General features: G+C 40.9%; 1 protein-coding gene across 1 annotated transcript in view; it reads right to left on the bottom strand.

Moving 5' to 3' along the window:
• LOC141779670 (uncharacterized) overlaps positions 1–13,309 on the bottom strand; it is a 28,902-nt gene extending 15,593 nt beyond the window's left edge. The window contains exons 1-7 of the mRNA XM_074654614.1: positions 13,147–13,309; positions 12,320–12,482; positions 12,080–12,151; positions 11,858–11,934; positions 11,153–11,253; positions 9,598–9,714; positions 6,136–6,210 (exon numbers count right to left, since the gene is read on the bottom strand). Coding sequence (XP_074510715.1) covers positions 6,136–6,210; positions 9,598–9,714; positions 11,153–11,253; positions 11,858–11,934; positions 12,080–12,151; positions 12,320–12,482; positions 13,147–13,206 — 665 coding nt within the window. The 5' untranslated portion in view covers positions 13,207–13,309. The remainder of the gene's footprint in view (positions 1–6,135; positions 6,211–9,597; positions 9,715–11,152; positions 11,254–11,857; positions 11,935–12,079; positions 12,152–12,319; positions 12,483–13,146) is intronic.
• Between the last annotated feature and the right edge of the window lie 663 nt (positions 13,310–13,972).

The raw sequence follows: 13,972 nt of genomic DNA, 5'->3' as shown, positions 1-13,972 counted from the left end.
AGAGGAGAGTAGAGGAAACTAGATGAGAGGAGAGGAGAAGAGAGAATACTAGAGGAGGAGAGGAGACGCAAGGAGAGGAGACAAAACTAGAGGAGAGGAGAAGAGAGGAGACTAGAGGAAACTAGAGGAGAGGAGAGGAGAGGAGAGGAAAGGAGAGGAGACTAGAGGAAACTAGATGAGGAAACTAGAGGAAACTAGAGGAGAGGAGAGGAGAGGAGAGGAAAGGAGAGGAAACTAGAGGAAACTAGAGGAGAGGAGAGGAGAGGAGAGGAGAGGAGAGGAGAGGAGAGGAGAGGAGAGGAGAGGAGAGGAGAGGAGAGGAGAGGAGAGGAGAGGAGAGGAGAGGAGAGGAGAGGAGAGGAGACTAGAGGAAACTAGAGGAGAGGAGAGGAGAGGAGACTAGAGGAGACTAGAGGAAACTAGAGGAGAGGAGAGGAGAGGAGACTAGAGGAGACTAGAGGAAACTAGATGAGGAAACTAGAGGAGAGGAGAGGAGAGGAGAGGAGAGGAGAGGAGAGGAGAGGAGATTCTGTTAGGCCTGTAAATCTAATGCTGTGAGGGGGGACAGAAACCCTCTTCTTGTCCCTCATATTAAACCCTGTCTGGATTATAAATCAAACCAAATGCAGCAGTTGTGACACTCCGATCGGTCGTCAGTCAAAGTGACAGTCATACGCTGCCTGTCATACAGAGCAGGCTCCAGGTGAGCTGCACAACACATCTCTATCTGCTACACACTACAGCAAGCTGTGTGGGTGACTGGGTGATGATATGCATATACAGTAGGTACAGTGCATAAATGTTTTTGTGATCGTGACTGTGTGTTTGTGTGCAGGCCTTGCTGAGCATATTAATGACAGGTATTATGATGAATGGGGCAGAGAGTCTCGTTTTTGTTTTGGGACTCAGAACTCAATCAGGCTACCATCCCGGCCTGCAGCCACAGCTGTTAGGACAACACTGTGACACTCACCTAACACGCTCCCCCAGCAGCCACTTACATGCACTCAATACACTGTAGATTCATACATAATATAAGCTCAAATATAAAGCAAAACAAACCGCAGAAAGCAGAAAACGGCAGAGGGTCTGCGTGGATACGACCTGCACCCTCACATGTTAAATCAAACGTGGTAAAAACTACACATACAGTAAAGTATGGAAACACTCTGGGTTTCACACATTGACAGGAAAAGCAGAGCTAGACATCACGGCTAAAGCTGCATGCTAACTCTGTCATGGACAGGAAGCGTTATCGTATTGCGGTAACGTGCGGTCGAGTCGGCCGTCACTCTCATCTCCGTTGTCAAATGGGCCGACGCTACAACTGTAGAGCACCCACATACTGACATTTATGTTAAATGCATTCAAATGGAGCTGATCATGGATGTATAAAGAGAACGGAGCTGACAGGAGAGCTAACGACGACCTTGGCAAAGTTAGAGGAAGTATACAAATGTGACTATGTCCGGTTTTCCAAATAAGATGTTAACAAAGGGAACTGTATATACAAAATACATATATGGAAGTAAGATTGATTGGCTTATATTCACTAGAAGTATAAAACATTACATGTCCCTTATAAATGTAAAAGAAAATACCACTAATTTGAGAGGAAACTGTCTTTATTCTTTGATTTTTGGGTTACTGGAAACATTTTATTATAGATAATTCCTGACAATGACTGATATATTTGACTTCAGGACATCTGTAACTACATACTTAAAGTTTTACTGCATTAATTTAGATATTTTCCAAAGTAAAAGTCCCTTGTGTATGAGCGTATAAGTGTATGATTCAACTTTTTCCCATGGTCTAGTGTTAAAAAAGTGAACAGAAATCGCAAAAAATCTTAATATCAAATCACAATACTTGTAGAATCGCAGTACTTCAAAAATCGCAATTCATATTGAATCGGCACCAAAGTATCGTGATAGTATCGAATCGGGAGATGGGTGTATCGTCCCAGCCCTAATAACTACAGACTTTGTGTGTCTGCATCAAACTCAAATCATCATCAAAATAAAAAAAACGAACACTTTAAAGAACTAAGATGCGGAGGGAAAGGATGAGGAGACTTTCAAGTGGTTCTCCTGTGAGGACTCAGTAATGGTACATTAAAACGGAGAGTTTGCCAATCAATCAGCATTCATTAAATTGGAAGGACCATCCCATTAGACAAAAGCATTCCCCACTGTTTCTGCTCTCTGAGCAAATATATTCCCCATGGGGTAAATTAGTTTTATACTACACACGCACACACACACACACACACACACACACACACACTCACACACACTCGCCTGCAGGAAGACAGGAAACACACACACTTGAGTGTGTAAACGAACAGCTGAATTCCTTCTTTTAAACAAAAGATGAAAGAATTGTCTGTGTAATTCCCGTGGTTATATTTATTAGAACCTTTGATGGCATTTCTCTAATTCCAGTGTGAGTCTCTCACCAGTGATGGCCATCTAGAGAAACCACAGAGCCTGATTATTATTATAAAACCAACAGTATGTGTCAACGTGTTACTCATTGTTTGGGCTTAGTACACAACATGGTTTTCATGATCGATCAATCTGTTGATGATGACTTAGTTTATAAAATGACAGAAAATAGTGAAACATTCACCTCACATTTTCCTGATGTCTTCATATGTCTTGTTTTGTCCAACAAACAGCCAAAGATGTACAGTTTACAATTATAGAACACTAAAAAAACGGAAAATATTCACCCGTGTGAAGCTGGAATCAGAGAATTTGGGGTATTTTTTCTTACAAAAACATGATTAATCGATTATCAAAATAGTTTTTTTTTTTTTCTGTCGACAACCTTGATGACATATTCCAGGTTTGCTGGTTTGGAAATAACTGGAAGGGTTAGTTCGGCTTTTTGAAGTGGGGTTGTATGTATACTCGCACGTTCTGCGAGGTCAAATTACTCTTTTTGTGAACGTAGTCTGGTGTCTTTGAAGAGAGCGCTATAACGGCTTACGTTCTCTGTCTGAAAGGGCCGTCTGCCGGCGAGGTAAAGCGGCTGTGGACAGGAGCAACATAAAAAACTTATTTCAGCCACCTGAAAAAAGCTATATCAGTGCACGCTATATTTAAAATATTTTTATTTGTATTATTTTATAATGATTTATTATAATTACTTTTAATTTTATTATTATTTTTATTTATAATATTTTCACCGCTTCTCTTCCGTTCTAGTCACCAAACATGACGCAAGTTCCCATTAAGGGAAATGATAATGCCCAAGCATATAATCATTTTACACCAAAGTGTGCTTTCAACTTTGTGGCAACTCTCTCCTGTTTCAACATGACAACATCCCCGTGAACATCACAGCCAGAGCCCTGACCTCAACCCCATTCAACACCTTGGGAATGAACTGGAACTTTGAATGTCGTCCATCAACAACGGTCGACCTCGCTAGAGCTCTTGTGGCTGAAGGGGTGCTGGTATGGCCGTATATTACTGGCCATAGCTTTGGAATGAAATGTCCTCCAATCACATACAGTATGTGTATATTGGCCATCTCTTTGAATCCTTTTAGCCATGTGTAGTATGTTTTATCCCAGTAAGGAGACAAAGTAAGCAAACAAACGGGGATGCTGTACGTGCACAGTAAGGAGCTATATTCACGTGGGGAGATGCGATGCTTCCACTGCTTGTGAGCTTGCTGAAACACAGACTGACAGCACTGAGTGACTCAAACCAGTGGCTCTCATCCAGAATGTAATTTGTCCAGACGTACACTGGGGCTTCTCCTAATCTCTGACGCTAGACCCATTGCTTGATTTTCCATCAGGCAGCATTATCTTTGCCCGCAAGGAAATGAGACACATGCTGCGACGCCTGCAGGAAATCTACAGGAAAATCCCAAATAAGAAAGCTGACCCCTTACAACAAATGCACACAAGCAAATGCCTATACACACACACGGACACACACATACACAAGCACGCATTCTCAAGAGATGGTGGCGATTCATTTTGTAAGATGTAACAGAAGTAATTTGGGGAGTGAGCCTCTGTTAATGAGCGGCTCTTTGATGTGTAAATCCTCCGGTCCCAGTGCAAAGCTGATACGGTCTCCCCACAATCCTGCTCAGGTGCAGCCCTGCTCCCCTTCTGCCATACTTATCTTGTGTACCAAATACTGTAAGACCTCCGACAGCTCATAACCCCGTATCTAAGAGAGGGAAATACGCACCTGCATGCAACCTCGCTGAACGAAAAAAAAGAGGAAAATGAGGACGAAAGTTGACGAATGCCATCGGCACTAGGATGCTGCGCTGCATCTCCTCTATCTTCATACTGTATATGCCATTCCTGTTTCTATTTTCACTCCGCCATGGAAATCAGACAACGATGATAAAATTATGTTTGACGAAGTAAATGTAAGTCTTTTCATTTCGCCGTTGCTTCTCCACGGAATAATTGGATTGTGGCTGCACTGTCATGTACTCAGTGAAATTAATTGGAGGGTAATTGGACACATACCCCTGATAAATGGTGCTGCTCCACTTTGAGGCACGTACAAATTAGGCCATTTTAAAAGGGATCCATTTCTTATCAGGCTCGACTCATGCTTATATAAGATGTGAGCTAATATTGGTGGACGGAACTACGGATGCTCCGAATCATGGAGACATGCCCGAAATGAAATTACTTGATTTTAGTTGATATCTCCCTTCATTTTGTGATATTGAAGCACATATGAACTCCCATTTGGTGTTTCAAGACGACATCACAAAACAATGACGTGAACAGAAATATGTTTTTTAAACTTTACACAATGGGGGTGTTTTTTTTGCACGTCAATATATTTTTTTAAAACTGTTGTTTTTTTCATGAATACTTTCACACAGAACGTGAATATTACGCAGCAAAAAAGCTTCATTTTTTGCAGAACACGGTTGATTTTTCTGAGCTTTTTGCATTGCAAATAAAGACTTATTATCATTGAATTTCTGTTAAAAAGGTGCATTTATTTCTTAACAGTTGTAGCAAGGAAATTGAAAATGTGTAGCATACTTTCCAAGATTAAAAAATAATTTAATAGACAAATGGAAAAATGTACGATCAGAAGAGCAATACGTTGCATTTCATTGGGAGGAATTGCCTGACTGGTTTTGCACTCCTTTTTGTTTTGTTGTTGTTTCTTTACTGAAGAAAATAAATTTCAAATGAGGGATACTGTTATTCTGCGATAAAAGTATTGAATGGGTTTTGAGTGAAAAAAAAAGCCTTTTGATCTGCTTTGTAAGAGAAAGAAACACACTACAGATGCACTCCAGAGATTTGCTTATGATGTAGCCGTCGCTGCTAGGCTGTCAGCTACATCTAAAAGCTTAGCGTGGTTTGCTAAATTATATAACTGATTAATTATCGTCTCTTCAGCAGTGAAATACCTTTTAAGGATTACACATGACATGCTTTACTTGTAAACAATCTGAGATGCTGTTAGTGTTGCGTAATTGACACAACATCCCTCCTCCACCACTCGTGCTCCCGGTTATCATTAATAACAACCCGACCCCCCTGTATGATAATTAATGCATAATGAGATATATGCTGTGACAATGACTACCACTTGACATATATCTCGCCTGGAGGATTAAAGCAGTGTTATTACACTTTCTGTCACTCAATCCCGACCACCGCCACCGCCGTCGCTCTGCCCTCATCTGTTTCATGCTAAAAGAGTGCAATCGACTAATGAGTTTCTTTGGCCTCCAATTAATCATGCTAATGAGCCCCACCCAGCAGAGATAATCAACTGTTCTCACCATAAAAGACAATATGAGGGAAGAGTTTGGAGCTTTACTTGTGAAACACGCTAGTGCCTCTGCCTCCACTCTCCTCATCCTAATCCTCTTGCTTGCTACATTTCCCTTTTTTCTCCTTCCCCTCTTCCCTGCCTCTCGCTTTTTATCTGCTCCTCTCTGCCCTTCAGAGCTCCTTATCGTCCTCTCTGCTCCTTTCCACGCTCCTCTTTTCCATTCCGCTTTTTCACATCCCTCCCTAGTTTCTGCTTCTTCAACATCTCTCCATCTCTCTCCTCCTGTTTTTCCCCCCCATCACTTCTGTCCTCCCTCCGACCCTGAAATCCACTATAAACTCACCAGTACTCTTTCCACTGGTCGTCCTCAAAGACGTCCTCCGGGATGGGATCAATCAGCACCAGGTCTGACACTTGCCTGAGGACAAAGAGAGGACACTCAGATGAAGTAAGACTCATTGACTACCCTTGTCCACTTTACCCTCCCGGGCCAAGGCCGTAATGAGTGTGAGATGGATGGCGTCATCCCGTCTGTCTTCCTGTAGACTCGTCTGTCCTCTGTCCCCCGCAGACAGATGACCACACATCCAGGGGGAATATTTCCATTTGGTGAGGTGTCATCCACTCAACGCTACTTAATTTTCTCCCTTAACGGCAGCAACATCGGGCCTGATTAAATACTAAATCTTTCATTCCTGGTACGGGCTACTTGTCACGTTAATCACAGGTTGACTCAGAGATGGCTGACTTATGGGCGATGATGGGAATGGACACCGGAATATATTTTATTAAGTGTGAGTTTGGAAGGCACTACCATACTTGTACACTCTTATCGTACATGATATACTATAAAGCAATTTTAAGATTACCTATTTTTAAAATGTATCAATGATTTGTTAGACACGTAAAAGGATAAGTCTGGTAATATTCTATTTAGTTATTATATCAGCAAATACCATTGTTGTTCAAAAAAATCACTGAGTCACACTGTTGCACTGTGTGACATCCTTCATTACCATGAACACACATGCTGTTCCCACTCACACTGAATTAAAGACATTATGTTCTGATGAATCTAGAGAAAATCCGTTATACTACCCGGGGAATAGTTTTACAAGATGTGGCGCCCCTTCTTGACATTTTTTGAGAAAGTAGTTTATATATAATACATATATATATATAATATAAATATATATATATAAATAAATATATATATATGTAATATATATATATATATATATATATATATAATATAAATATATATATATATATATATAATATAAATATGTATATAATATATATATATATATTATATATAATATATATTATATATAATTACTATAATAATAAATAGTATTTTATTTATTTACATTTCTTTTTATTTAATTATTTTTCTTCTATCCTATTTATCAATTTTCTATTTCCTTTATTTCTCAACTTACTTTTTCTGTTACTATTAAGGTGTAATATAAATATTTTCTCTGTATTGTCTATAATTTCAGACAATTTTTTGTCTGTTTTTTTGTCAATTCTTTTGCTTGTTGGTTGGTTTGTTTGTTTTTCGTGTGAGTAGATGGTGTTTTGAGTGTTGTTGGGGAAAACAAAATCTTTTCACTGAACTGTTTAATTCATTATTGATAATCAATAAAAAAGACCTTTGAAAGAACACACACGCTGTAATGTACTCAATCTCACATACACCATCCTGCTGCAGGAAATGCATACTAATACATATTAATCCGCGGCTGAAAATAATCCCCAACAAGCGCACTATTTCTTCATGTTTGAGTAACGTTTGCTAAAAACTACAGTGCCCAACTGTTTTAGGGAAATTACTGAGACTTGTTTTAAAAAAAAAAAACTACAGTATGTATTTGCAATCCATTTCTAAAGATTAACATCTTTAATAGGAGCCAAAATGCCAGGCAGAGTGCTACAGATAGAGTAGGAACTTCAGAAAGTATCGATAGACAGACTAACATGTTGTTGGCTTGGGTTTCTTTTCATGGGATTTGTTGACAATAAGAAAAATATAGCTTTAGCTTTAATGTGAAACTGAGGCACGTGCTTAACTACCTGGGGACAGAGCCAGGTTTAGTTTTTCAGTGCTGCTGAAATGTCTTTGGTTTCGGACAGGTAAGAGTAGGGCAGGTCAGATAGTTGAGGTTTTACTTTATTTTTTCGTTACTTTTATTTTGGAGACCTTGTTAGGATTTCTCTTTTGGTTGTATTTATTTACTTATTTATGTGATTTAAGCAGCACACTCAGGCTTTGTCCTTTGTACTTGTTATTTGTAAATCTAGGTTACCTATCCATTCAATATATAACCTTTGGATTTTATCAAATCCATGTGGTTTTATGTTGCTCCCTGTTCCCCTGGAGAGCTGGGTTGTAACATAACTGGCGGCTCGTCCGGGATATCTCTTAATTGATTCCCGTAGCCAAAGTTATTAATCGCTAAGTGATGGGATCGTTTTTGAAATGTGTAGCCAGCTGACTTAATTAAACACAATTGGACATGGAGCAGTTTAATCTTGAGCAGTTTGTGGCCAAGCCCTCCCCTGACCTAAGTGATAGCTGCCGCAAAGATGAATTAGCACAGATTGCAAACTACTTCAGTTTAAGGCTTTAATTATTAAACAGCATATTCCGGATATTCTGAATTAGGCCTTATTGCGAATGGAACATTTTCCGATCAAGACATGGGGGATATGCTGATATTATTCAGGTTTTAGGAGCATTCTTTGGACATGTATATAGCGCATTCACAATATGAGTCTTAGTTGGGATTTTTACGGCAGTTTGCGACACACCGCCTCTTTCCTCTCTGGAACCAGCTCTGTGTGTTGTAAAGAAACCAACTAGCCAACAGTTTGCAGAGATGCATGCCCAAAAGAAAAGGAGAAACACACCTACCACCTACAACTACTACACGCCTCAACATTATGAAAGACTTGGGTATCAACAGGTCAACGCCGACCTTTTCAAGAAGGTGGTTGAAGGAATGAGAGAGGGAGGCTGTTTTCACACGGTCGGACAAGTCTGCCGCCGGCCCCGGTGATGAGGATGCCCTGAGATCCTCGAATGGACCAGATAATGATGATGGTAAGAAGAGGGAAAAAGACAACTAGGTAGCCAGCTGACTTGTTTAGCTAAATGGGTTGTTTGTAGATCAGCAGGATGTACATAATGGGGACGTTTTACGAGTATGCACAGCTCCATATAAATGGGAATATCAGAGGAATATTCATTTTTATTAGTCATGTAGACAGCGTAGTAGGAATATTGTCTTTTTCAGAATGAGGGGCAAAAATGTTTATATTTGGTGCATGTTAACGTAGTCAATGTGTACACAACCACCTGAGAAGAGCACATGGAGATCCTTGAACAAGTGTTGAAAGTGGTGAAGTGGCCCTTTAACTGAATTCGGCTTCTATCTTTTGTGTTGTTTTGGATTGTGTCAGGAATTTTATTTTGCTGTGATTGAGGACATTACTGATTTTAGAGCGACCAACGCTGCATTACTGCTACCTGAAGAGCAAATTACTTTAAATAAGAAGCTTTACAGTTGGAATTTGGCATAAAACAGCTATCAAATTAGATTATATACTAGATTACCTAGACTTTTTTTTATTATCAAAGTGGTATTTCAGCAATTTAGTATTGCACTTTTATAAAGTTGGGAAAGTCATAAGATACGGATGATAACAAAGCCACAGATTACATTCTACAACTCAAGAGCAGTAGCCCTCGTGACAAGCAAACTGACCTTTAAGTGTAATATTTTCACTATACAATACTTACACATCATGAATGTGGCTGTAAAACCTGCCATTGAGCGTGCCCAGCTCAGAGCCCACCAGGATGAAGGGCTTGGCTATTCCAGCAGCCTGCAGGAGCCGGTGCAGATCATCCACCATCCTGGAAGACAACAACACTCATCTGTCTCGGCACAAAACCAGGACACGCTGCAAACTGGGCCAGCAGGATTATTTATTCAGCTAGGTGGGACGAGGACTCATCATTAATCGCATTCATTTCTAATCTGCTCGTTAACAGGTTTATTAAGAGTCATTATTAAAAAGCAAAAATAACCTAAGAGGGGGAAAGAAAGTGTTACAAATTACAACACTGCTGAAACCAAAACGACAGCATAAAAGAGGAGACTGCCGTCTCCTTTTCACTGCAACCCGCAGGACAAACAATCACCAGGCAGCAAACTGGTATCATCAGAGGGAGCATCATCATTGCATGAGATGCAGCAGCCTCCTCTCTGAGAGCCATCTGCTGTCCTGGGTTTGTTGTGCTAATAAATCAAACCCGAGCTGTCACACTGAAATGAGGAGTTTTCACAAGACTCCCAGGGGTTACGGTTAGGTAGCCATCAAACTCCTTGAGATATTGAATTCTGGGAAATTGATTGCTTTGCATCTCAAATGGGCGGCCGCCTGCTTTCTGGGCCAGATGCCAAGGTAAACTAGACTGCTGACCGTCGGCGAACCACGCCCGCTCATCGCTTTAGGCAGATTTAAGGCTCAACAAACGCGTTACGATGTCAAAGGCGAGGAGATTAGAGCCCGAACCCACGACAGTGTGCAGCATGGACAGGGCGCAGCATGGACAGGGCAGGGCTGTGGTGTTGTGATCAGCAGTGGAAGACACGAGGTGTCCATGCACCCATCAGGAACAGGAACGGCTCCGCGACTACTTCACTCTGAGCAGCTGTCAATCATGACGTCTCACACCCTTTTTATAAGACCAAATAACTAATTAAAACCAAACTTATCAGAAAAATTAACACTTGAACAAACATCAGCATGATAAGAACTACCTAAAATAACAGAAACCATCTTCGGGAAAAATGTATTTGACGTGTACTTTGACTTTTTATTTTGGCCCATGTCCCATCCACTAACATGGTGAAGGCGGGATTTATGACCTATACTGGAGCCAGCCATCACGGGGCGATCAAGATGTTTTGGCTTCACTTTTGGGGAGCGGTCAAGACCCCAGGAAGAGCGCCGCGCTGTGAAGCAAATTGTCGTAGTGGCCAAATAGCGGTACTACAACTTCCTTGTCCGTCACGTGATGACATTGGGCCCAAAAATACTTTTTCCCATAGACTTACATTGGGAAATAGACGTCTGTAACTCAGCGCATAATTTCCTTTCCTCCGTTCATGTGAATGAGACCCAGACCGATGCTGGAGCGAGGGCTGAGAGGCGGAGTTAAAGGAAACGCTACTGCGCCTGCAGCTCTTATGGTTGCTCATACATCTATGGGATGGTGATGTCGTCCATCTTTATATACAGTCTATGGTCACACTCAAAATGACTCCCATCTGAAGTAGTATACCAACCTTCCAGTCGTTGACATCCCCCAAACTTTCTCAGTTCCCGTGGTTTCATTCTGCATGAGCCGCTTGCTGAAGCCCAGTCCCATTCTGTCATAGGTGCAGACCTAAGCAGTGTGACAAACAGGAACACCACAGGTTTAGAAGGATTATAAATAAATACCATGCTCTACATACACATGAGATGCTCTCAACAAGCCCCACCATTCCCTGTGCAGATACTTTAAAAATGCATGATGGCCGAGTAACACTGAAAAATAAGAGGTGGTGTAAACAGTGCACTGTAAGTTTGTTTTTGTAACTGCCTATGTGATTTAGTTGTTCAGTATCTAGGCCCTTCCCCGACAAGCCTGTGACCTAATTTGGGTCACATTTCAGACAAACAACATGGGGCAGGCTGTCAGCCCCGACTTTCTGCTGTACTGAGTCCTTGTTGAACAGAGAGGACGTGGCAGAGCCACTGCCAGGACTGTCCCGACATGACCCTGACAACAAACAACATGGCCGCATTAAGAGTAACTGATTCTAGACAAAGTTCACCACAGTGGATTTCCTTGGTGTGTGAGAGATATATTCATCTCAGATATATTGTTCAGTTCTGATGAGCCCACTTGTTTTAACATAGTTATACAAAATCTACGATATTTTGGACAATCATTTAAAAAATACAGGCATTCAATACAATCCACAGTGATTGTGTCATTTCCTCACCATTGTTAGTGTGGACACACTTTCTTGGACATGTAACCAAACGTCTGAGGACATTCCAGCTGGTGCATCCAGTATGACTTCAGAAAGAAAAACAAACTGGTTAGGGGGGGCTCAGCAAAAAGACACAAACAAGCCACACAGACATGGAACCATGTGCCAGGAAATATTGAGAAAGAAAGCCAGACATGGCAGATTATAGAACATCATCATAGGATTTATTACCAACTGGTTGTCCTTGTCCTTTACACAAAAGATGCATCTTTTGACCCAAACCAACATCAATAATCTGGCCATCTGGATGCAAGAGGGAGACGAATAGAAAGGAAGATTAGGCTCCTCAGAGGACTACAGAAATGATCCCACAAGAGGCTGTCTAATCAACACATTTAATAAAGATACTTATTAAAAAGCTGTTTGCAGGTTGACATAAAATCTAAATGAAAAGAGGAATTACAAGAGAACCTTTAGGCAAGAGCATCTGTCCTTCTCTCTGCAGAGATGCATAGTTGAGGAATGGAGGGACTAAGATGATCAGAAGTAAACACTTTCCAATGGTCATGAGGACAGAGCGGTAGGACACTCTGCCTCCAGCTGCAGCTTGGCTGGGCAATCTTTGATCCGCATCCTAGTTTATGTAGAGAAGAAGAAAATGCAATGTGAAGTCACACATTAACCTGACTTTAACATCCTAAAGTTGGAAAAAAACAAAACAATACATTATCTACAATACATTCTTATATCCGTTTAAAATGTACATTCACATCATCTTAGCTACAGTATTTCAGCCCTACAATACTATTTGGTTGTTATCAGAAACCTAAAGGTTAAGTGAGGGCATCAGGGTGAACCACAGTGTGTTTTAGTGGGAGATCTGACCCTTCCCCGGGTATTAGGCACATATTGTTGTTATTTTATTGTTCTGGATGCACGCCGAATTGTAGAACTGTTGCTAATGACTTGTTAAAAAGTTAAAATCTAACAGGTTTAGGAGTGAGTGAGCTGTAAACACACAAAGAGGTGTTAAAATCGCTGTTTTTTAAAGGGGGATCTGGCTCCTCTTCTCTGTACAACACTGGGACACACACAGTCGGGTACTGTGTCATACCCCAGATAACGTTAGTAGTGAAAGTCAGTATAAGAGCAGGAGAACGGCCGTAGCAGCCAGACTCGGATGACAGCATTAGAAATGAATGAATGAGGATCAGGCTAACTCTTAGCTGAGCTAATGTTAGCTAGCAGAGGGCTGCTGTCACATGTGCAGCAGCTTGCTGTCGTTCACGTTGCATTACCTTTCTATCAGCACTGACAGGCTCATTGTTTGATGCTTGAGCTTCGGTTCTTCTCCGCATGTTGAAATGAAGAGCTGTAAAACTATAGAAACGAGAAACTGAATAAATTAAACTGTAACAACTTCCTGGTGGAGATACGGAAGCCGAGAGGAGACAAACTTTCCCTTTGCGCGTTGCAGTATATTGCCGCTACCTACAGTACCACACTACACACTGGATGTACTTCCCCATTTATCCGATTAATGATTAATCAATTGCTTATAATGTATTTATAATATATATATATGTATTTATAATATATATAAATATTTTTACTGTCACATTTAAATTTACCTCTCACATCATTTTAAAGTGGCAGTAGGTAGAATATGTTTGGCATCATTGGGAAAAAATTCCATAATAACCTTTCAGCATATTGTAATTCAAGTGTTCTGAGAGAAAACTAGACTTCTGCACCTCTTCATGGCTCTGTTTTCAGGCTTTAAAAAATCTTGGCTGTGCTCCAGCTGGTGGGCGGTGCTTGGTATTTCCTCAACAGATCTCAACATGGCTGCCGGGTCACAAACCTTCTCATTTTACAGCTAAACAGAACACTAGTGATGGCGAGATGAAGCCTCATGAAGCTTTGAAGCTTTCCAGCAAATTGGTTCGGAAAAGGGTTCATTGCTCGAGGCTTCATGTGCTCACGAAACCACCTGGTGGTCAAAGAGTGTAAAACAGACAAATATGATCTTAACCATGTGATAAGATAAGATATTCCTTTATTAGTCCAGCAGTGGGGACATGTGCAGTGTACAGCAGCAAAGGGGATAGTGCAAGAAACAAG

This window comes from Sebastes fasciatus, chromosome 12 (assembly GCF_043250625.1).
Source record: "Sebastes fasciatus isolate fSebFas1 chromosome 12, fSebFas1.pri, whole genome shotgun sequence".
Taxonomy (NCBI): domain Eukaryota; kingdom Metazoa; phylum Chordata; class Actinopteri; order Perciformes; family Sebastidae; genus Sebastes; species Sebastes fasciatus.
Note: the sequence above shows the minus strand (reverse complement) of the source record. Positions and strands in the feature narration are given on the sequence as shown.